The sequence below is a fragment of the Agelaius tricolor genome, unplaced genomic scaffold, assembly GCF_023055355.1.
Source record: "Agelaius tricolor isolate 1412-34295 unplaced genomic scaffold, bAgeTri1.0.p SCAF_26, whole genome shotgun sequence".
In the NCBI taxonomy this organism is placed as follows: domain Eukaryota; kingdom Metazoa; phylum Chordata; class Aves; order Passeriformes; family Icteridae; genus Agelaius; species Agelaius tricolor.
In genome coordinates, this window is record NW_027269286.1 from 5,905,135 (window position 1) to 5,929,562 (window position 24,428).

The 24,428-nt window shown below is 40.5% G+C and overlaps 1 protein-coding gene across 8 annotated transcripts in view; it reads right to left on the minus strand.

The window, feature by feature from the left end:
* Positions 1 to 837: 837 nt before the first annotated feature.
* Positions 838 to 24,428, minus strand: part of SLC25A30 (solute carrier family 25 member 30) — a 33,035-nt gene continuing 9,444 nt past the window's right edge. The window contains exons 1-11 of one of the 8 annotated variants that reach the window (XM_071448465.1): positions 12,662 to 12,797; positions 12,000 to 12,089; positions 9,944 to 10,022; positions 8,244 to 8,391; positions 7,506 to 7,600; positions 7,144 to 7,229; positions 5,837 to 5,936; positions 4,853 to 4,973; positions 4,203 to 4,341; positions 3,271 to 3,351; positions 838 to 2,474 (exon numbers count right to left, since the gene is read on the minus strand). In XM_071448465.1, coding sequence (XP_071304566.1) covers positions 2,433 to 2,474; positions 3,271 to 3,351; positions 4,203 to 4,341; positions 4,853 to 4,973; positions 5,837 to 5,936; positions 7,144 to 7,229; positions 7,506 to 7,600; positions 8,244 to 8,391; positions 9,944 to 10,022; positions 12,000 to 12,020 — 912 coding nt within the window. In that variant the 5' untranslated portion in view covers positions 12,021 to 12,089; positions 12,662 to 12,797 and the 3' untranslated portion in view covers positions 838 to 2,432. Of the gene's footprint in view, positions 2,475 to 3,270; positions 3,352 to 4,202; positions 4,342 to 4,852; positions 4,978 to 5,836; positions 5,937 to 7,143; positions 7,230 to 7,505; positions 7,601 to 8,243; positions 8,392 to 9,943; positions 10,023 to 11,999; positions 12,223 to 12,333; positions 12,637 to 12,661; positions 12,798 to 24,428 lie in introns of those variants that run through there. The other 7 variants (XM_071448462.1, XM_071448463.1, XM_071448467.1 and 4 more) reach the window with 7 other exon arrangements.

Below are 24,428 nucleotides of genomic sequence, written 5' to 3' on the forward strand. Positions count from 1 at the left end.
CAATAGTAACCTTTTGAAGTATAATTTTAGAATATTGCTTGTAGTAAGGATCTTTGAAACTATAGCTTTAGAATATATAAAAAGGAAACATGCTTATCTCAAGGCCTTAACAAAACAGTGAAAAGCAGCTTGGGAAAGGAAGATGAACATCAACTCAGTAGTTTCGACCAAGGGAAGCTGGACATCACTGTCATAAGATTTATAGTGGACCCACATCTGGAAGCTAGACCCCACCAGATGGGAGACTCCTGGGATACATTCTGAGAAAATAAATCACAATAATGTATAGAATTGTAATGTAAAAATTTGGAATAGAAACTGCTGAGAAAGCTTATGAGTACCCCTACAAATACCTGTAAGCCTCAACTATCGGTGTGCAGTTGGAAGGAAAACTTCCCCCACTGTACCCAGCACTGTATTGCTCATACTTTACCATATTAATTAATAAATTGATTGCTGCTTGAATATTGGCCTAGTCAAGCTCTCCTTTATAACAAAATGCAGCTTCACCAGTGCCAGGTACAGGCAGACAGTCCCTGCCCTGGTCCTGCTGGCCACACTGCTGCTGATAGAGGCCAGGATGCCATTGGCCTTCTCAGGCAGCTGGGCACACTTGTGGTTCACATTCAGCTGAGATCCTGAACTCCTATTTCACCATTTTGGTGCCTTTGGGAATTTGCAGTCAATTCCAGTCCATCTTGTCCAGTTATGCCTCTGCAGCTTCCCCACAGATTAATTGGTACAGTGCCGTTACTGTCACTCCAAAGTGGCAAACTTCTCCAAACTTCTTGAAGTATTTGAAACTTCAAAACTGAAAGCAGCTCTAAATCATCACACTTTACATTTTAATGCTTTTAATAGGCCTGAAAAACATATACTTTACTTACACAGCATACAAAAATATTTACACTTTTTTTTATTAAAGCACAGAAACAGTTGTAAGGGGAAACACTGCACATCAGCATACCCCTATATATAGAAAATGTTTTACCTTCGGAAAGAAAGTGCCTTGTGCATTTAAAAATTCTATTTGTGCATTCAAAATTAGTAATTTTAAGTGATTACAGCAATTTTGATATCTCAATGAAACTTCTTTAAGTGGAATGCATGATTCTATGAAAAATGTGTAAAAGATTAACACAAGGCCACAAAAATCCAAAGCTATTGATCCTGCTTTGCTGCCCTCTGTAAACACAGAAGATCAGTCCTGCAATTTGCATCTCACATACTCCTTTTTCCTGGAATTCAACAACAGCACTTAAGAAGCTTGATGTAACTGTTGAGTTAACAGCCCTAAAGTTTTCATATACCTTTAAGCCTAAAGGTAATGTTTATAGAAGCTGTGGTTGATTTCTACATCAAGTGTTTCCTTGCATGTAACAGCAACTTTAGCATCTTTGGTATATGAAAGTGTTCACTAGTTCTGGACTTGGGGGTCTTTTTAAAGGAGGAAAGCAATCTTTATAGTAGATTTACTTTTGGAGGGGTTGGTTCTTGTCACATAGGCACCCACATGAGCGAGCCTGACTGCGCAGTGTAAAATAGCCAGTAACCAATAATTCTTCCCAAGGACGGAAGAGGCATGGGAAGTTTCTCTGCAAGATCAGCAGATGGGCATGAACTTGTTTGAACTTCATTCCTACCAGCAATTTCCATATGAATATGTTTAAGAAGCACTTATGCTGAAATCAAGAATTATACATGGAAGAAAAAAAAAAAACTTTCTTCAAGCTATGCAAAACTGTCAACTGTAGCAACCACACTTGCTAATGAAGCTGGATTATTCCCAGAAAATTATGCAGACATCTCAGGACTTAGAACACAGGAAAGCTTCAAAACCAGAAACAGATTTTACACTGCAGTAGTTATTGTGCCAACCTGAAAGCCAGCAAAGATGTCTTGTGACACTTCCAGTTAACTGGAAGCTTTAAACTATTACAATCCAATTGCATACATTTCTGAAAGCAGGAAAAGCCCAACTCCTCAGTTCTGCTTATCTTCCCTTACAGAAATACTTTTTTCCTTTACAGAAATATTTTTCTTTTCCTTCCTTTATGGAAATCTATGGAAATAAAGAAAAAAACCTTGTCTTTGACTCTTATAAAACTATGCTTTGAGACTCAGATGCACAAAGTTGCATTGCAGATCTTTACATTCAAGAGCATTGAAACATTTGACAGAAGGTATTCCGCCATGTTTGGTTCAGTCTGAAAAACAGTGCACATCATCCACTGAATCACGTGCACAAACCATGGTTTACAGGAGCCAGTTTGCCTTGAAATCACTTCCAGGTTCTTCTCATTCAGTCTTGCAGTGACCTCTTCCTTTGGTGCCAGCAGCTCGGACAATAAAGAGCAAACACTCAAGACAACTTGCACATTGCTCTAAACTCAGACAGTACATGAACAGAATTCTGTACACAGCTCAGCATGTCAGGCATCCAATTTCTTCAGCTGTTCATATGTCAGAAAGAACTGGCGCAGCTGATGAAGGAAAACTGTTTCCTGTTCATGCAGTGAAAACTGGTCCCTTCACTACTGAAGGTTAGCTGCATCTGTGTGCAACTGTGTTCCACTCCCTTTTCCTTCCTTTGCCATGCTGCATGTTGGCCACATTTTTACACAATACTAGGCAGAACAATGAAATTTGCTTAAAGGCTGGTGACACAAAATACTTTCCCGTCCATCTTCCTCAGGATCTTAAACCCAGGACAGAGGAGGCAGTCCTGCAAAAGCTGCCATAAAAATACTGCAAAATCCCTTAAGAGTCTTTAATCACTGTAGCTTTGATGGGCTAAAGAAGGTTTGTTTATTGTAAAAAACACTTCTACCAACCTACTTCCCAGGGCTCTGATCAGCTGGCTCCTGAAAAAAGCCAAAATTGTGAGACTAAGATAAGCAAAAACAAAAAGACTGCATCAGTAACTGCCAACAGTTTCCCCAGTTCTGGAAAGAGCTCCCATTCCTAATTCACCTGGTCAACTTCGATTAAAACTAGGCTCATAACAAAGAAAATGGGCAGGTATGAAATTGGAAGAACAGAAAATTATTTTGCAAGATCATATTTTAGGGTTGACTCCATGTGAATCAAATTCAATCTGTCTGTAAGCAGTTGACTAAAAAAAAACTCTCAACTGCACAATTTTCCATTCATAAGAAAAGAGAATATCTGTGCTGATATGACACTTCCCACACTGAGTAATTCTGTAAAAAACAGTATTTGCTGTTGTATGGCTAACTTAGTCATTTTGCACACCTCTGGAAAGGATACAATGATATTCCATGGACCAAGTCTTAACCAGTTTGGCCAAAAGCCTTTATACAGAGCAAAAAAGCCTTCATTCTTCCATGTCTAGGGAGGAAAAAAAAACCAAAAAACATAAGAACACACTTACATAATTCTTTTTTTGTGAAAAATCCAGATAGCATGTCAGCTAACAAGACTGTACCAGACAAAGGGGTGGCTTAGTCCTGTAACCTTAATTTAAATTTATTGTCTGACAGGACAAAGAAATACATTTCATTAGATGTAGGCTTGCAGTTGACATTGGACAGCCCCCTGAAATTTGCTGCATGTAAACCTGTAGCTAACATTTGGCAGTCCCTTGAAATATTTCAGTTTGCTTTATGGACCTCAAATTTCCCTGGACGATGTGACTTTGACTGTTCAGTAAACAGTTGGACAGCAACAGCTTACTATCCATTCTTCTCCATGTACAAGGCCATCATGGTCCCATCTCATACCACAGTTAGAGACTTCAGAAACCAAATCAAAGTAATCAAAATCAGAGGCTGACCTTGCCTCTGGCTGTACTAGGCTTTGCATTATGCAGTAAGCAACATAGAAAACCATCTGTTTCAGAAGATCTTGTTCTTCAAGGACTGACCTATGAAATGGTAATTTCCTGTCAGCCTGACATAGTATAAAGTTGAGCAAGACAGTGCTGCTGAGAGCCTTCCTCTCCTCATCCAAGCACCCAAAGAAAGTAAGGTTCTGCAACAGACGCTAACTTTCTTCCTGCCTTTCTATCAAGATAGATACTTTTCACACTTGAGTGCATTACTGACAGTATAGTCCTTTTAAATATTATGGCAAAAAGCATGTCTAAGTTACTAGGGAAAACAGAACAATTTTGAGCTCCACAGCAAAACCATTGCTTGGTGGCAACAGTTTCTATTTATGATGATACCTGAGCTACTTACCTGTAACAAGCAATCCAAAGTGCCCTTGTAGGCTGAGTGTCCCCCATGGTTTTGGCTTTTCTGATTCATCATACGTGTTCTTACAACATCAACTGGGTTGGATGCAAGGGCTCCAGCTAACCCACAAAGAAAACTGGAACTAGTAAAAGAAGGGTTTAATGAAACCTGATCTACCACACAGATGTATAAGAACTTCCCCTTCCCAGGAAACACACAGTAATAATGACTATTTAATGCTTTTACTAAAAAAATTAAATCAGCGAATGGATGTGAAAAGTTACTTTTCACTTACTATAAAAACATAATTTTGAAAATTTGCTATATAGCCCTTATATACATTATGCTTGGAAAGATGTTCATACCCCAGGGAATAATATTTGACTGTAAATTTCTTCCAACCTCAATTTGCACAGTTGAATGATTCAGACCACCCACAAAACAAATTTCCATGTTTCAAAAGAAAGCTAAATTCAAGTGCTAAATAAAATTAGCTTCCACACTACCATTTGAGATGCTATTACCCTAAAAATTATAAACACATCAGAAATAAATGTACACATCTAGACAGATGATTAAAAATAAAAATACTCCTCTCCCCTGCAGCAAGAATTATCTAATAATGAGCTATACAAACAGTTATACAAACTTACAGGAAGTGAGTATATACTGTATCTCCCATATGTCCAGACAGAATTATGTGCTTCTTGGTAAGGTCATATACTGGCAGCTCTACTCCAACAACAATAGCAGCTCTCTGTGCTGTCAATGATACTCCCTGGCAAAAGGAAGGATATAGTTGGAGTTTAAAGTCAACCTTTGTGCACTGTTAGAAAAGCCAAACTCTTATAATACAAAGCAAAACACTACAAATGTGTTAAGAACCTTGCAAATTCAAATAAGGCTAATTAGTACAAGTCTTAGATGTATGTACTCCAAAACCACAAATTTGAAATAACATAAATCACTTCTCCATACAGAATGGAAACTTCAGATCCTTTAAGTTATTTACCATCTCTGCTTAACATCTCAATTCTTGCATCAACAGTCAGCTAAAACCTCCATTCCTTTGCTGCTAGCTGAAAAACTGATAAAGTAAGGAGGATGAACAGAAAACTGGAGATCAAGAAACTGTGAGAAAAGCACACTAACGGAAAAACATTCCTATTCTCCAGCTGCTCAAAACAATGGTCAATTTTTGGCTCTTCAGTTGTTGTACAGTCATTGACTATAACTGGCCCAAGAGACAACCTGTGAAACTGAATATGAGAGTTCCTGAGCTAGAAGGGATGCTCAGCAGCTCCTTCACTTCCAAATATTCTTTAGCATATGTTTTAAAACAGACAGAATGTACAGATTAAGAGGTGTCAGGCAAAAGGTTGTTGAACTGTTCCTAGAGCCAGTCACCCTAATTGAACCCTGCATTTGTCCTCCCTCTCCTAAGTGGCAGCTAATCCTCACAAACAAGGCTGGCTGTAACCCTTCACCAATAAGCACTGAGACACCAGCAGTGAAGCAGTCATGGCAAATGACAGACGTTACATCCTCCATATTTCAGCTGAAAACACTGTAAGAATACATGACATTCAATTGAACAAGGAAATGTAGTTGAAGTGTAGGATAGAACTAAAAAAAACTTGCCTTCCATAATCCTTTAGTGCCTTCGTTTTGGTAGATCTGTATGAAGTTGCCCATCATTCCTCCTTGAATCGTTCTACCTTGAGCTTGCATTCTGATCTGAGATTCATTAGAAGATACAATTAAAAAATAAAAATAACAAAAAAAATAATAAAACTACATTCAACTATCAAGATACAACTGCAAGTAGTAAAGTCAATTTCTCTAAGTATAAAAGAAAGAGCTGGCATTATCACAACTATATAAGTGCAATCTTTTGCCTTAACTATCCCAATGCAGCTGCTAATTTTGAAGAAGTATGTGGTAGAATTCTTAGCTGCATTAAGTCACTTCTATTTCTGTATGGGTACACTGCTCCATTTAGATAAGACTGGCAGATGGGTTTTGCAGGATGTCCTTTACAGTGTTCTCACAGGAACATGTTGAAATGAAAGGTTAAACAGATTAATGTTTCAGCCATGAGAACCATGGTCTTCAACCCTGTAGATTTATAAGATCATCCTTAGGGACCTGTCAAGGTAACTTGTATACACAGGTTGTCAACAAGTGACTTGGTGGGTGGATATAATTTTAGGAAGTAACTAATTGAAGCCACACGTGAAATACAAGCTTATGTTTGAAATGCCACTACATAACCACACTAGCACTATGAAGGACAAAGCTTTTTAGTAATTTCAGGAAAACATAGAGAGTTTTCTTGACTTCCTTTTCATTAGGAGCAGCTTTGTAAGTCACAAGCTCCAGTTTTATAACATAAACCCATCAACCCTTTCAAGTAACTGACTATGATCAAGCTAACAGATTCTTAAAGAGCTGGTTGTTTCACTAATTCACTTTAAATGACTGATGCTGGAATGCCATTTCCTTGGAACAAAGGTTTGCAAAGCCTCTCTACAGTGCTAAGGAATCATACAGTACTAGTAGCATTCCCTGGAACTCTTGCCTCTGAACTGATATTCACCTATTTTGAGCTCTAGCAACATACAAGTATAACAGTGTTACCAAGAAGTACAGATGAAATACAGAGTGTGGCTTCTGCACAAACACCACAATATCAAAGTTATTCTCCCCCCACAAGCAGAAACATGTGGATCTAACTACCTCCCCAGCATTCACCTTCCTCACACATACTTCCAAATGATTAGTATGAACCAGAAGGAGGTTCCAAGAATTCAGGATGTTACTGATTCTTTAGAAGTTAAGAGATGATAATAAACAGGGTTACAAAACAAATCCTATATTCATCAGGAGACTGTATTTACTTCAGGAGAGAACAAAAGCTAAAAGACAAGCTCTACGTAATTACCTTTAAGACATCTGTAGGGTTGGCAATAGATGATGAGATTACTCCAGAAAGAACGCCACACAGAACATTCATCATGAGGGTTTCATCTGTTTCACAAACAAAGATTTTAGCTGCAGATTTACAAAACTTAAGATGCATTAGGACAGGATGATGCCTCCCCTCATTTAACCAGAGAGAGCCAGTTACAGAAGCCATAAAACCTGCTCTGATGAGTTACCCTTGCTGACTAACTTTGCTGTAACTGGTGTAAGGAATGTCTTCTTGGTAATCTTGGTAATCTTGTTCAAATGGTACAGTAAGATACCAAATGGAATTGGCTTCAAGCAAATCAGTCCTGAATTAAAAAGAAAATGACCACTCACCTTCTGGATGCTCAACAAACATTCTTTTTAAGCTCTGGTATGTGCCTATTTTTATAGTTCCATATGAAGCTTGTCGTAGCATTGCAGGTGCAATCCTGTGAAAACAAGCAGCAATAATGTTTATGCTCAAGATCTCAAAAACTCATCAGAAAATTCTTCCTAGTGCAGAGACATATAGCAAAGAAAGGCTTGTTCATTTAAATCAACAATTTAAACTCATTATAAACAAAACAAGCTTTGGAGCTTGTTAGGTTTTGGTTTTTATTTTTTTTAAATAGAGCCTGCAAGAACATGAATGAACTGTGAAGGGATTATTACTATTAGACCAGCTTCAACTTGTAATCTATAAAATAGCTGGCAGTCATGTCTGAAATGTAGTTCCCCCACCATCCTGCATGTTTTGAAGTAAAGCATGCTCATTTATAGGCAAAGGTAATTCCAATTTTAATTCCAGGAGATGGAACAACCACTGTAGAAAATAACAAGCACTGTAGAAAATAACCTTATGCTTAGGTATTGTGTTTCATGTAGGTTTTGTTGCTTGAGGGGCTATTTTTAAAACATTAAATGCTATGGCAGTGTGCAGCACTGAAGGTATCAAAGCTGGGTCCTCCAACTGCCAGATTAAGGCTAGCCAAATACCTTGCAATCCTGAAGCCCAAAAATTCACATACAATGGGCAAATACTTTTACCAATAGACTGTTCATAAGCCATTGCTGCAACTCAGTTACTCTTACCCAGAGTACAAGGCTTTCAACCCTTCTTCTCTGCATATTCTGACCAGCGCATGCACCATTCCACGGTAGCGAATCTCTTTATATTTGGCATCATTAACTTGACCTTGAACCTGGAGACGTGTTTTGGTAAGATCAATGGGGAAAGTACCTTAAAGGAAAAACCAGTGAGAAAATTAACAAAGTACCTACCTAGCCAAAGACAACAGAGAACATCATACAAGGAACAGCAACTTTTATTATATATCATAATATATAAAAGTACTCCCATGGGAAAGAAGCTTTTCTTACCAAGACTTTCTTTTAAGTGATTCACATTCTATCACCTTGTTTCTTCTAAAGGCCTGACAGAGGCTCTGCCTACCTCCTGGGTTCACATTCACTATATTTTCAGGCAACACAGCATTGCCTGGTTGCCAGCAGCCACACTGAACAGGACTTTGCAATCCCAATCAAGCACTGAGTTTGCACATGTATTCTACCAACCCCTTTGAAGAGGACATCACTGAAGGCAAATTCTGTAGGACACGCTATACAGATTCTGGCCTAGTATCTGAAAAAGCAATAGCAGCAGTACCTATTTCTGGTACTGCTTTCCTGTAGCCTACTGCTATGTTATGTTCAATTCATATTCTCCATGCTCCCCTCATGAAAGGGTTCAGAAACTCTATCCATCCAGGAAAGGACCACCTCAACATGCCATACTCACTTAAGTACTAACAGGAGTCAGGATTAACTACATCTGTTTAAATGAGGCTTACCAGACAAGCAAAGCTTTCATGAATTGTATGTCTTCCTTAAGCTTTTGGCATTATTGGCCATATTCAGTCAAGTCAAATAATGACAGGTTTCAAATTCAAGTTTGTACAAATTCCCTAAGTAAAAACCCTTCCCATCTTTGCAATCATGCAAAGTTGGAATGGACAAGGCTTTGAGCAACTTGATCTAATTGAAGATGTCCCGGCTCAAAGCAGGGGGGCTGGACCAGATGACCTTCCAACACAAACTACTCTATGAAAACAAAAGATAATAGTTTTAAGTGTAATTTTATACTGCCTCTACTTTACTAGACAGACCTTTCATGCAAGCCCACCACATGCCCAACCATGTCCTACTACAATGAATATCCAGATTTCCTTTACTTTCATATACAAGCATTTCAAATACAAGTCTACAAAAATGTGGATATTTAAGGTTTGCCTTTAGAGGAGGCCTAAAACATCAGATGCACTGTCTCAATACAGCAATTATTCTGTGTTGCTCACTATTGAATTTTCAAGTGTTCAAATCTAAGCAACCACTTACATTCAAGAAAAGATTATTTAAACTGCAACACAGATATCCAGTAAAGCTAAGAGAAAAATCTACAAGTTAAGAGTGTAACTAGTCAACTGCAGCAAAGCAGAAGCTGTATCTACTTATGACCACTGTCTAGGAACAGATCAAACAACACCAAATAATAAAACACAGAAGCAAAATATGTATAGAAAACAAGATTCACCAGGGATAAGAGTTTATAGACACAAGTGTTCTGGCATTGCAATAGAGATAAGAGAAACTCTTCAGTCAGCATTAAGCAAAAAAACTCTATGCTGCAGACCACCATATACCACTGTGTCACTGGCAGCATGGAACCCTACTTGTTTTACATGGAGACTGTCCAAGTAAAGAAAATCATGTCAACAATTAAAACAAACTCTTACCACATTCTGCAGTGATTGATGCTAAACCTCCATAGATAAAGGGTTTCCAGTTCAGTGCTGGCATTATTGGTTCCTCTTTCTGTGAAAGAGGAAGATTTAACACTACTGTAAGTGCATGTCATAAAAATTCATGCTAACACTTTGTAAAAACTTTGTGCCTGGTCCATTTAAAATGGGCCTTTCAAATATGAATAAAGAGTTAAAAAAACCATAAGAGTAAAAAAAACCCACATTTAATACACTTGACAATAAGAAGAAAGACAGGAATACCACAGAAAAGCACCTGGGTTTAAATCAGTGCCTGCTATGTGTTTGGGCCACCACTCTCCTCACCATGAAAGGTTAAAGCAGGTCGTCTCCCAGGCATAATGTTAAGGAGCACTGCAGTGAATAGCCTCCAAGGATTTTTACTAAGCTGAACTAGTCTGACTACATGCTGCAGTCATTACAGAACTTGCTTTTTTCCAGTTACCAATGTTATTTAGCATGAGCCAAGCTAGTACACTTGCACTAGGGTGCATATACACCATTTTGCTTCCATTCAGATCTATTTCTGCTACCAGTGTTCACAATATTAATTCTTGTGAATGTTACATGAAAATTGTGTCAATTATTGAATTTGACAAAGCAACCACAATTTGTCATTAACTATAGCATATGCTTTGCAAGATGTTGAAGTAATCCAATTATGTTAGAAAAGAGATAAGAACTTCAAAACCAAACTAGTCCAGCCAACACCAGATTGCCCTTCCCAAAAACAAGTATTTCTCTCAACATCTTATTTTTCCCCTTCCTCACAATATAAATATTTTTCATTCCTCATTTTCTATTATACCCCCCTAAACATTGCATTCTACAGTTATTTTTGCCAATTAATTTTATGGGAAAATTGTACTTGAAAATACCTCCCTTGGCACTTATACTCCCTGTTATTCTTCCCTGCTTTATCACCTGTAGTGCCTACCTGGAAAATATCACAAATACACCCATTGCTTAACCCTGCCTTTTGTACAGCTGAAGCCTCTTTAGTCACTTCCTCCAGAAATGCCAATAACCCAGCACCTAAATGAATTTTTAGAGTTGCAGACACTCAGCAGGCCTGAACAATTTCTGCAGCTCCAGTTTTCCTTTTATCATCTTTACTTCATGATGAGTTACCTGGCTCTTCTGACACATGAGGAAAGGAAAGAAGCTAAAATGACAATTTTACATACTCAACACCTACATGCACAGAAATCCTTCTTATTCTTTACACTGCTGCAAAGAACATCATTTAAAAAAAAAAAGACAAGGCAACTAAGGTCACCCTACTATACTGCCAAAAAGAGTGCAGTACAGAGGTCTGGACACACAGGCTTAGACCATGCCAGCTTTTCAATACAAAGGAGGCAGAGCCACGTGAATATGACATTGTATCAGAGGGAGGCCAGTTCCAGCTCCAAGTTCCTCATAATCCTGTTCTGCCATGATTAATGGCAGATCATTTAATTAACAGAGACAAAGCCAAGCTCAGTTTGCCCACTATCTGCTACACACCTGATCTTTACACCTGAGAAACTCATCAAAACTGACAGTTAAGCCCCCTAAACATACTAAATCAAGATTTCATCTATCATAAATATCACAACACATATAAAACAAAAATAGATCCTTTTCCTGTTCATTTCATATTTCACTCTGCCTAAGCAATGGAGGCTACTCACTTTTTAAACATAATTCTGAGCACAATCAAATAAAGTTTTCAATTTGCACACAGATTTACAAATATTAGTTGAAGCTTTAATATATAAATAGGATACTCTAATGCAAAATTTTATAGCACACTGTTCCTTTGACAGATCCCAAGGTGAAGGCCAAGGTCTGTACATATGAAAGGCTTTCAAGTCTCATCTCCTGCCAGTATGCTAAACTAACCATATGAATCTTTCAATTTCTAACCTCCAGCCCCCTTCTTCAAGGTTTCCATACTTTAGAAAGAAGTATGAAGAAGAAGAAAAAGATAAAGCAAAGATATAGAGTTTTTCTCAGGAAAAAAAAAAAAATCAAAAAGACACACCATCCAGTAATTTCGCCCCATGACCTCAGGTGTCTCATTTCCCGCTTATATTCCAAATTCTTGGTTTGCTTCTTAGTCAGAACTTCTTCCCTATATCAATAAAAATAGTAAGTATCTCCTCAGAACAATTCTGTATCAGCTGAGTGAGTGGCAAACTACTTAAAAAGATAATCCAGCCATCATTATAGAAAAAAATTAATATCTCCACTTTTACTAGAAAGATATTGCCTTTACAAAATACATGTTGCCATACCCTGAACATCAACAATGACAGAGGGGATACTCGACCGTAAAGAACATTGGGTTGAATTAATAGAGAGATTCATCCACGCACTTTCTGCGGTGGTCAGAAGGGAATCCTCTTTCTTTTAACCACAGCGTGACTGGACTAAACCCAAAAGTCCGAGTTCCATGAAAGAACGAATCACTTAAACAACTCGATAGTTCCCCGACAGGGAGCAGGCTTGAAAAGTCCCACATCGAATTACACGTTGGTCGAGAACATCGCTAGCGTATTAAGCTCGCAGTACACTCGAGCTTATAGCAATTTTAACTATTTAAAGCGAATTCGGGTCTAGGGTGGCAACAGCTACTACTACACAAGAAAAATAGCGTCCCACCCTCCGAGAGCTGAGAGCAGCAGCCGCCACCTCCCCACTCACCACCGAGCCCTGCCCGACCCCCACGTCCTGCCGCGCCGACCCCACCGTTCCCAAATCCCAGCGCTGCTCCCCGCGGCCGCGGCGGCTTTTGGGGAACGCGGGGCTCCGCCCCGGGGCGGGCTGGCCCGAGGGGCCGAGCCAGGAGCGGGGTGTGGAAGGGGTGGATGCGAAGCCGCAGTTGGTTCGAAGGGGGCGCCGAGCCGGCTGTAATTATCCGGGGAAAAGATTAACCGTGCTGACCTTGCAGTCAGAGGTCTCCCCTCGCCGCTGGCCTTGGAGGGCTGCTGGGCTGGCGGGGCAGGCCGGCGTTTTCCATTAGCGTTCCTGCCCCAGGAGAATGGAGCGGCTGTGGCGGGTGTTTCAGCGCTCCCCGGTTAACGAGCAGGTCACTCGGCCCTTAGAGTTTCTCCTCACCATTATCTATAAGGACACTGTTTTTGCCCCTCGGTTTACGATCCTATGGGCACCAGCAACACTGCAGCAGTACCGGGGCTGAACTTTCCTGAGGCGGCACAGGAACCTTTATCTACCTGCTGTGTGGAGGCACAGAAAGGGGCAGAGTGGGCTTAAATAGCCACTTTGCTCTTTAAAATACCCTCTTCACTATTTTTGGCAGAACGGTTACACGGGTGATTCAGCAGTTGTAATAGTATTACACAGTTCTGTGCCATTCTAACTATGTTTCTTTGCATCACCAGGGCAGAAATTATGGATTCAGTATACATGCTTTACATGGCTTTGTTCGCACACATCCAGTGCCTGTCCCGAAGGAAAGGGGCTATCCAAAAGGGCAGGTCTCAGCCGCTGTACGGGTGGCAGTGACCAGTGCGTCAAGACTGGATGAGAACCAGAAGTAGTCTGGTGCAGAGCCCAGGGCTTCCTGTGAAATGGTTTGGAATCAGCTCTTTTGCCGCCCCTAAAGGCAGAGTGTTGTGGCCACTCGGTGCTTTCTGTTTCTGACTGAAGAGCTGCCAGGAGTGCTTGTAGGGACCTACCCGCACGGTGCAGCCCTGCTGCCGCTGTCAGTCCGCTGCCTTGCAGGCTGATGGCATGCCTTGCCCCAGAAAGGGCAACACATCCTGCGGGATTGCTCCCCGCACCCATCTCAGGGCAAGGCTGGAGGCTGAGAACCTTTATTCAAGCTTACTGGCTGGTGGAGAAAGAGGGTGACACCCGTTCAGCCCTCATTAAGAAGCTGGATGTGGCTTTGCATGCAATCCTCGATAAAGCATAAGGGATCCAAAATTTGGGTTCTGGTATGCCGCAAGTGCTTCATACAATGAAAATAGTTCTGTAAAGCAATCCGAGTATTACAGACTTCCCGCAAATGTTACATTTCACCTGTTAAAGGATGGCCTACAGAGCTCCTGCTCTAATCACAATGTTGCAAAGTTGTCTTTGCAGATGGGCCTCACAGAACCTAGCTACGAAGTCCCACCTCAGAACTGGTGTTCACATTCTAATCCCCTCCTGAAACTCCTTGTACCTGGCTAGTTCTTTACAGGTTATATAACTACAGCAAGTACGATCTTACTTCAGATAAACTTTGAATGGCTCCTTTCTTTCTTTTTGCACAGAGATCATTTGGACTGATTCTAACATCACCAAAGTGATTTGCACTTTGGTGCAGCTGCTTTGGTTTTCTGACTTCTCAAATTTCTGCCTCCTTTTAAGAAGGACTTTAGTTCCACTCTGATCTTGAGTTGGGCAGCTCCTTCTGTAGGCAGATGGGTTTTATTACCTCTGCTGAAAATCAGTTCCTGCTCACCTGTTATATCTTGCACCCAATCACATTTCTTAGTTTATTAACAACCTAATTGCTAGTTCTCAACTGTGTACTTTTGAATACAGAAGAATTCAGGTAAACTTTTGTTCCTACTGGTGACTTTTGCATGGGTCCTCTGAATAAAGTCTTCTGTTGTATTCTCAACCCGATTCATACTACGTATGAGGTACGTAATGCTTTTGTCAACAGACAGTGGGCTACTTTTGGCAAGTTGCCTTGAACCTGGCATCTGCGTCATACCAGCACTGACTTAGGTGCTCAGCATCTTGCCACATGTGCTACTCATTACACACTCTTACAACAGCTTTATCCCAGCTTTATGCCAGTTCTCTCCCAAGGGCTGTGCAGGGCTACAATTTAATTAAATACATCCCAGACCCTAAACTTACTGCTCCTAAATTTCCTCACACATTTTTTGTTCTTTTTTTTGAAGCAAAAGAAGGCAGCCCTCAAACCATTTTTCTGGGGAGCTCTGCTTTTTGTGCATTCATTCCTGTTTTGCTACTTCCACTGCTGCTTAAAATGGAAAATCATTTCACTTCTGGTCTCTGCAGTGGTGAAGACAGGTCTGCCAAGTCTCCTACTGCTTAAATGAATGGTTAGTGGAGAGACACAGATGGCTACAGGTATTTTGTTACTAGCTGTAACCACGGGAGAGGTACCTTTTTCTCTTGGAAACTTTCACAATTACTAGTTACATAACTGATTTGCATTTTTCATGTTCCATTGGCTGAGTGATGAAAGCAAGCCTAGGACATGGGAGCCAAGAGCTCCCTGCCCTGGCACAGCCTCCTCACTTTCAATTGTTTGCACTTTCTCTCTGAAGGGCATTTCATCTGACCCTCAATCATACAGCAGATGACTTTGTTGGGAAAGTAGACACTCAGTGTGCTATTGGCACGTGTAAAACTGTAAGACATAATAAATAGTACTTCCATTGTGTTTGCCAGGGGCAAAGCCTCAGCCTGGAGCACCACATCCAGTTATGTGTGGTGCATTCCAGGAGAGCTTTACAGAAGAGCTAGGAAAATAAGGCTAGGAATACAAAACACAATCTGTAATGAAAAATTGAAAGAAGCAGTCTTAAAAAAAGATTTGTATAACATAATCTTCAAGATTGAAGTTATCCATAAAGAGGAATTTAATTCTCTGTTCTCCACCACTTATATTAGACATACAACAGACTTTCTAATGGTGTGGGCAGTACTAGATGAGAATGACTGTGGAGTTTGCAGTACCTTCATCATCACCAACTTTTAAAAACTGTTAAGCAGCTGTTTTTGAGACGTAATTACAATCTGGATTACCTGAACCAAGCATTGGGATGGACTCTCAAGGATCTCTCCAGCCCTTGTTGTCTGTAATTATTCAATGACATTTCCTCCTCCAGCTGCTAGCATATGTTATGTACGATGACATGACAACTGAAGTTTCTAACTTAGTAACATAATCTACTGTGCAGAGACCAGGGAGAAAGGAAAGTGAAATCAGGAGTAACAGTAAATGTAATTTTGTAGTCTTTTTTCTAACAAATATTTTTTTATAATCTGATTGGACTCTGGCATTGGCAGGAGCCAAAGTTCTTTACTGTGTCATTGTTTTGTGGATATAAAAGGGTCATGTTATTTGTTTTTAATGGGTAAAAGGTGAAGGAACAGAGGGCAGTTCCAGGCTTTGAGTGGACGAGAGTCACACAGCATAAGGTCCCAGCAAAGCAGTTCTAGTAAATGTAAACCAAAAAAAATTTTCTGAAAGTGTTGCAATCTTGTAGCAGGTCCTGGGAAATTGATTTGTCTTCTTTTCTGGGACCCCAAACAGAGATAATAACTCCTATGTACGTGACAGCATTGAGGTTGATGTTATTTGAATGAGCAAATGAAAAGCTGCTAAAGTTGCTCAGATAGGAAGGCACCATAGGAGGCTTTTCACTACTACAAAATACTTTCCAACCTCAAAGGGTGATCCTCCAGGTCCTTGCTAAATAAAGATTAGTCACAATTGCTTCACAGAGGCTTTTGTCCAACATTGCACTGCGCTAAACAAGTAGCGATTAGAAGAAACAATGCCAATTTAAATGCTGGTAGATGCAACACAAAGAAGAGCAAATATTTTTCTATGTCCTAGTAAAAATCAGACAGAATATGGTGTAAGATACAGCCTAACCTTTCCCACAGGGGAGATGATTCAATGTTGAATGAATGACAGAGCGGTTGATGTGACACCAAATAACATCTCACACATGGTATGTTTTCTGCCACTTTCAGTACACCCCTTGCTGACAGTACTCAATATCCAGGGATAGTAGGGAGCATTTGTTGGGGGAAGCATATATTTGTGGAAGTGTCTGCTGGGGGAGATACATATTTGCACTAGACTATCCTGTGACAGCAGAGTTGCAGTTGAAGTAGTTCTACAGTAAAAGAAACGTGACTCAAACAAGACAATGGTCAGGGAGATGTACTGGCAGGTGACCCCAAGCCATGTCCTTCGCAATGCAGGATTTAGGTTGATCAGAATACAGAACTGCCTACATAGCAAAATTTCAAGCTTTCAGTGCTATTACTTCTTAAAGGAACCTCACTATTCTCTTTCCAGATTCTCAAGTTTTGATGGTTTTCCTCTAGTGTTTACAGAATGCTTTGCATTAAATCATTACCCAAATAATACAGCTTTTCTTCTGGTTACTCCAGTCGGGCTTTGGGCAACCTAACTTTCGCTATCAGCATCCAAATACTATATCCTTCCTTTTAAATTTAAAAATGTATTTTATAAAATTTTGTCAAATGAAGCATTCAAGTAACTTTTTTTTTTTTTAATGAAAAGTTCTGAAAAGGCAGGATGCTTTCTGAAGAAGTATTTTCCTGCTTTGCAGCCCTGCTGATCCACAGGATGACAACACCAGAACTAATATAGTATTTGGCTGAGATGAGCTGATTGCTGATGACCTTGAGCAAGACAGGTTATTCTGCACAGCAGGGAAAAACAGCTGTAGGATTTTGTCCTTGTGGTAGTTGTCTGTCACAACAACCACATGCTGAACAAGTCACTTAGGACCCTTAATGTGCAGTGGGATTCCTTGCTGATGCAGCAAAGCAGCATTCATGGGTAGGAACTCACATCTCCACTGCTCCTAGTAACAAAGGCTGGCAGAGTGGGAGAGCAACTGCCTTCCAGAGGCTGAAGAAGCACAGATGACAGTGATAGACATCCTGGGTTTCCACGAAACATGCAGATGACATGCTCATGTCCCTCTATTTCCCAGAGTTATTCTTCCCTACACTTGGTTCAGTAGATGCCAGCTTTTGGACATGCTCATGCCTTAGGAGGCAGCACCAGGGAGCAGAGTGATGTGCCTCACAGCTGTAAAAAGGGTCTTGTTCTGCAACAAGGCAGCGCTGATGTAGCAGCTCATTGCCAAAAAGGCAGATGCTCCCTTACCTTCCCATATTCCCCTCCCATTCCCAGGCACAGTTCTGGCCCTTTGTTCAGACTGCTGATTGCTCTCATCTGACTTATGAGTGGGTTCAAGTCACTAATTACAGAATGCACCCATCAAACCCCAGGCTTCTGCCAGCTGATGCAGCTGAACTGGCTTCACACTGGCAGCGGCAGCAGTGTAACAGAAGAAGCAGCATTGCATGACTTGAAGTGGGTTCATCCTGTTGGAAGCATTGAAATATTAGACTGTCTCAACATCTCACAGGACTTAGCCACAAGTATCTGGCAGAGCAAATACTCCTGAGGGGTTGCAGTATGCATCCTGCCTTTAACACCCCATCCTAACACCTCTGGCCTCCTGTCTGGCTTGCAGTAAGAACAGGAGTTGGCATTAATGCCCAGACTTCACACAGCATGCTAACAACTTTTTCTGACCTTCAAGGCCAGACAAGAGAGGCAAAGCAGAGCCACCTTGCAGCCTGCAGGCTGCCAGCTGGATTGTGTGTAAAACCTCATTGAAGAACTTTGGATGGCCTCCTACAACACAGCTGAAAATGCAGACTTCAATTCATGCCAAAGACGGGTTGGCCTTGTTTCAGCTCTAAGGCCAGGGGGAATCCAGTTCTGCCTAATCAAAGAACCAGCCTACAAACTTCCTTGCTTTGCATTTCAAATGCAAAGCCAGCAAGAAGACAGGGAGAAAAGAGACAAAAAAGCAATTAAGAATAACAAAGATGAACAAGAGAAGATAGTGCAAATGAACGTTGAGACAAAAGATACGAGGAGAACAGGCCTATGTAAATTGTGCAGAGGGTTTTACTGGTGCTAGACTGTCTGAAATGACAAGAGGCATTTTTGTAAGTGCAAAGAATAAGTGATGCTTTGAAAACAGATGGTTTGCTAGCTCAGTGATAGTTGCCATGAGGACTAAGACATCTAGGTAGCTTGTTCCAGAGGAAAGCACTACAGGTAAAAGCTACTTCTGACACTTTCAGGATTCTGAGAGAAGAAATGTTCTAAGGAAGCTGTCTGGGGATTGAGTGATTGTCTCCACTTCCTGGGGTAGGTGTTGAGGGATCCTGGAAGGTCACAGCACTATGCAGTCACACCTCAGGATACCCAGCATGGCCATCCTCCCAGGCTGCTTGGAGCACAGGACTTAGCAATAGATTATATACTCCTCCCTGGATGGAGTTAAACTTTGTGGATTTGTAATATCTGTAAATTTTATAGGAAACTGGCCCAGCTCTTGTAGTTCTTACACATCCTAGATTTTATGTGATTCCAAAAGATCCACTGTTTTTATTGTTTTTATATCTTAAATAACATTCCCTACCTGAAAGGCTTCTGTAATGGAGGTAATTGTATGTGTATGAAAATGAGGTAACTATAGAAGCTACACAACCTTTTTCCAAATGTATCTCAGCAATATGTAAATTACAGCCCTTTTTTCTGATGTTGATTTTCACTGCAGACTCCATTGTAACATTGAATTTTGGAGATGATAAACAACCTGTTCTCTATTTCTAAAACCTTGAAGTACTAAAGCAGTTCCAGAAATAGGGGAACCCTAGAAAATGCCTTTTGATCAGTAAGTATATAGCATTTGAAAGAAATGGGAGAGGTGAAAGTGTGAGCAATGAAATGTCCTGTATAGATGATCTTACTCACGCCATACAATCCAGTACATGGTAGAGGTGTTTAAATGGTGTGGTTAAAGACTAGGTGGGGAAAATAACAGTGGTGTGCAGACTCCTGCAGCTCCATCAGGTTTATCTGAACAGACCTCATTCAATTAGCTCAGCAAGTCTCTAATCAGTAGAAAAGATCTTAGTTTAACCATTGTCCACGTCACCAGTGCAGAAGGAATTAGCTCCCAAACCGAGCTCATCTGACCATGTTAGCTCATAGTTATGTGTCTGTCTTTTCCATGTAAAAGTTAACATACCTGACTTCACAGGTTTCAAGTATCAGATTAGTTGGATCCCAAAAGCCCTCTAAATTTAGCCAAACAAAGGCTTCTGGATACCAGCCCAGAAAGAGTTCAAAGAATTTCCTTAAATTCTGCATTGTGCTGTAATCCCCCAACAATTGTGATAGGAGACAGAGCTGCAGCAGAAGTGAGACCTTCAAAACTTTTTCCTTTACGTGTTGCAGGAGCACAGCATTAGGAATGAATTCTTGGCCTGCTGTCAGAAGTGCAGCACTTTTTGCAGCAGGAAAATCAGAATCAGGACTCTTACAATCAAAGCTGTTCTGCCAGTGCCGCAGATGTTTTGTTTTGCTGTTTTGCCTTAGAAACAATGAACAACATTTTTGCATTTTCATTAATTAACATTCTCGGTCAAAATCATTATACCCAGAAAGCTCAACTGAATAATGTTTTGGTTTTTTCCTATTAAATCTTCTAAATCCACTGCAAATCACATAAATTCTCTGGAAAACAATTGGTCAGGCAGACTGCAGCTCCCATCCACTCTCTCAACAGTTCCAGCAACCCGAGTGCATTTGCAAGGTTTGGAGGTATTTGCCATTTGCTAACAAGTGGCAATGGCATCAAGCCCTGGAGTTTCTCACTGACATTCAGTTCTTTCTCCTTTATTTTCCCTGTTTTGTTTACTTCAAATGCACTGAAACAAATGGTCATATAAATGTTAATGAATTACAGGCTCACTAATCGGACCTGGGTTTGCCTCCAAGTTTTAGCTGATCTCCCTCAGCCTTGTGAGCAATGTACTGTGAAAATTCTTGAAAAGCCAGTTTTGTTTCAGAGGGTGGTGGGGGGAGGCCGATTATTACTTTGTAATGTTCTCAGACCATAACTTTCATTGTAGTAAAAATGGGGGGGAAAGCCTTGAATGAAAATCAAGAGCAAAATATTCTTGCAAGGAGACCAACTGCTCATCCTGAACCAAGGCTCTGATCTTCCAATATTAGGCTAGACACAGTAATCTCAAAATACTCCATGTGCACCAGCACTGCAAAAGATGTGGCTGAATTTATGAAGTAGATTATGCTGTCTAATGTACCTTACACCTAGAGAAATCCTGTGACACTGGCAGTCAGTATTGCACTGTAAACACAGAGATGTGTGTTCCAGCAGTGCCCTGAGCTCACAGAGGCTCTGCTCTGCTGATTTGAGTTGACTGTGGCCATTGGGGTGAGGAGTCAATGGTGCAAGGCACAGTTGTAGCCACTCTGCATTTTTGATCACTGAGATTAGCTGGTTTTATTCATACTTAAAGCTTGGTCCAGCTTGGCTCCAGAACATCTCAATTTTAAAATCTTCTGGACCATACTCTGAAATGTTTTCCATTTCCATTTGCATCATAGAACACACACACAAATAGAGATACTTTCCACCCCACTCCTAACCTTACTTCATATTTGAAGAGGTACTTGCAAACATGAACCTTAAAAAGTACAGACAAAAGGGCAGGTAAAAGGGCAGGGGGACAGGTAAAAAGATTATAATAAATCTCCTCTGTCAGAACTGCATCTTAGTTCTCGCTACTTCTGTTTATAAGCCCAGATTTGTATGTCTGAACTTTCCCCCAAGTAGCACATGACAGAGCCAGTTTGTGCCAGGCTCCAAAATCAGCTCCCAGAGACCTTTCCTGACCACAGACTGCAGCCAGAGCAGGCAGTGTGACCTTACTGTGGGGTCACGCTGTGCCCATGTATTAAAAAATAATTATTTTCTTTTTTGCGTTTCACTTTTGCAATTACATAAATGTTTCATTTCCTCTTACTATACACTATTAACATAAGAATTGGTGTTTGTACTAAGCCAAAACAAAGCCATGATGTCACTTGCCAGAGCATGGAAAAGAAAACATTGCATTGAAAACTACAGCTCTTGTCTTGCAATCTATGTGATTAAAAAATATAACAACTACAGCCAGCTCATTATTACTACTGTATCACACACTAGGAAAAACCAGAACTCCTGTATTCAACAGTCTTTAGCTCTCAGATGTCTACTGGACATTTGTATTAAAAGACTAAAGTACTTTATGCATGAGTTCAATATGCAAGTTCAGGTGTTCAGTATATACAATCTGTAGCTTTCATGTTTTTCACATAAAAATTATTTTTTATATAAGCTAACAGTAGTTAACATTGTGTACATTTTTATCTAATTTTAAATCTTTGAGATAGATTTATAGATGATAATATATTGTTTAAATGTTGTGGTGATAATACAAGTCTTTCTCCTCTTTGTGCCTTTCTGGTAAATTCAAAACTATTCTTAGTCACAGTTTTTAAGCTAGTAGTTACAGTTTTTAAACAATAGTAGGTCCTTCACATTAATGATATAAAAAACCAAACAAAGGACTTCAGAGCTCTGAATGACTAAAATTGCACTGACTGTGAAAAAAGGCTGTAACAGTGCCTGGTGCTGTTCACATCTCTGTCACTGGGCTTGAACAAGAGGGCACAATTCCTACATGCTTTGTAATACTGAGTCTTCTTCCTTGAGGCAATGACTCTTCAGGGTATTTCTGTGTGGTCTGTAACTGCCCACATGTACACATTATGAATAAAGGGACTGAAACCAAAAAATGGAAATCCAAATTGAGTGCCAAGAACAAGACCTGAGCATCACAGGAAGCTCCGCCCTTCCTGGGAAGAAGAAAAGTACTTTGATTCCTAAAAACATACTTACAGGCTTAGCCCTGAACACCCTAGAAAGCAGCACAGCTCCAGCAGGGCTGGGACATGGGAGTTCCCTACGGCCATCCAAAACTCAGCCCTTTTTCATGCTTCTCTTTCAAGATTAACATTTTGTAACTTGGGCCAAATGCCACACTGTGAAAACAAACTTTGTACCTATCTGTAGACCAAACTTCATCATCAGCACCACTGAAATATTATTATCATGGCAAGATCTCAGGTTCTCGCTATCCATCCTGAATATCCATGATCTCCACAGTTTTCTTTCCCTACCTATGGAAATAAGTAATAATTTATTGTGACTGCATTACACCAGAAGAGAAACTATGAATGAAGAAACATATTTGGTCAATATAACTACCAACCATCATGGCTATGTTCAGGAATGGAGAATATAATCAGAAATCAAGAAAATAATGAAAAAGAATTTTCCTGGTCCTTAGTTTTAAGTGGGCTACAAAAATCAGAAGACTCGGCCTTTATGTTTGTATTTTCATGTGAAAAGAGAGCATGTCAAATGCTCTAAAAAAAAAAAAAGAATTGTAAATAAAAATCATGCCCTGAGCCTCTGTCTGCCTAGGTCAGACTCCAGGTGGTAAAGACACCCACAAATGATCAGGTTGTTCCTCTGAAAAAGCTGGCCCTCAGGAAAGCAGCTTGCTTATAAACAGGACTGCATGCAGAAACTGAAATGGTGCCTTTTGTGTTCAGCACCAGCAGACCTGTTCAATAAACTAATGGAGAAATTGCTATTTTTCTGTCTGTGTTTCTTGTGAAGCATGCAACGCAGGGCTTTGGATGAAAGCCAACTCTTTAAATAGCACTGGCCACCAGCAGAAATCCAAAGCAGTGGATAGTAAACTCAGATTAACAGAAAGAAAGAAAAACTATCCCCATTTTCATGGCATTGCTCTTATGTGCCTGGCTGGAGCTCACCCCTTTGCCTTGCACCAGAGGATTCTGAAGCCAATTTCTATCCTGCTGTTTAGGGGCCCCCCACAGCTCTGGGCACCACGAGCACATCACACCCTGCATGCTCTAACCCTGTGTGTGCAACATCCACTCTCCCCAAAAGCAGCTTCTCCATAGGATGTTCAGCACAAACCTGCCCGTGAATAGAGAAAATGCACCAAAAAGATGATCAGAATAATTTGCATCTATTTGATTTTCAGCATAGTGCATCTGTTGCATGGTTTCCATATTCATGCTGTTCTCAGAGGAGAATCATTTGCTTTGTGCTGTAAGAGCTACGCCCCCACGCCTCCCTGATTTCTCTGCATTCACTTGCTCCCATACCTATTAATTTTTGCAGTGGGATTTCTTCCTGGTTTCCTGTCCCCATAGAGTAGCAATGATTTGTTCTATGAAGCCTTGCAGTAGGTAGATAAACATTACTGGCCTCATTTCATGCATGAAGAATGTGAGACAGGAGGGTTATGCACAGACTGCCATCACAGAGAGAAGGGGCTGTAAGCGCCAGTTTTGACACACAGGAATTTCTCTGTGGCCTCGCAGGTGTGTATTGTGCTCCCGCCCACGCCCTGGAGCTTCTCAAGACTGAAGGATAGCATGACCTTTTAGGAAAAACAAGCCCAAACAGAACAGGCACTGTGTGCACCACAGTGGTTGTTATTTACAGCAGAAAAATATTTGTGCTCAACTTTGATGTGCAAAAATGTGTTTTCTAGGTCCCAATGCATTTTGCTTGTACACATTTGTGGACTGAGGTATTCACGTGTGGCAGGACGTCCCAGACAGGAAATTTGCTGTGATTCAATGTCTGATGAGCCACAGCTGGAGGAACACAGCACTAGACCACATTGCAGAAAAACTGAAAAATGAGACACACAGAGGGGGCCTGTGGCC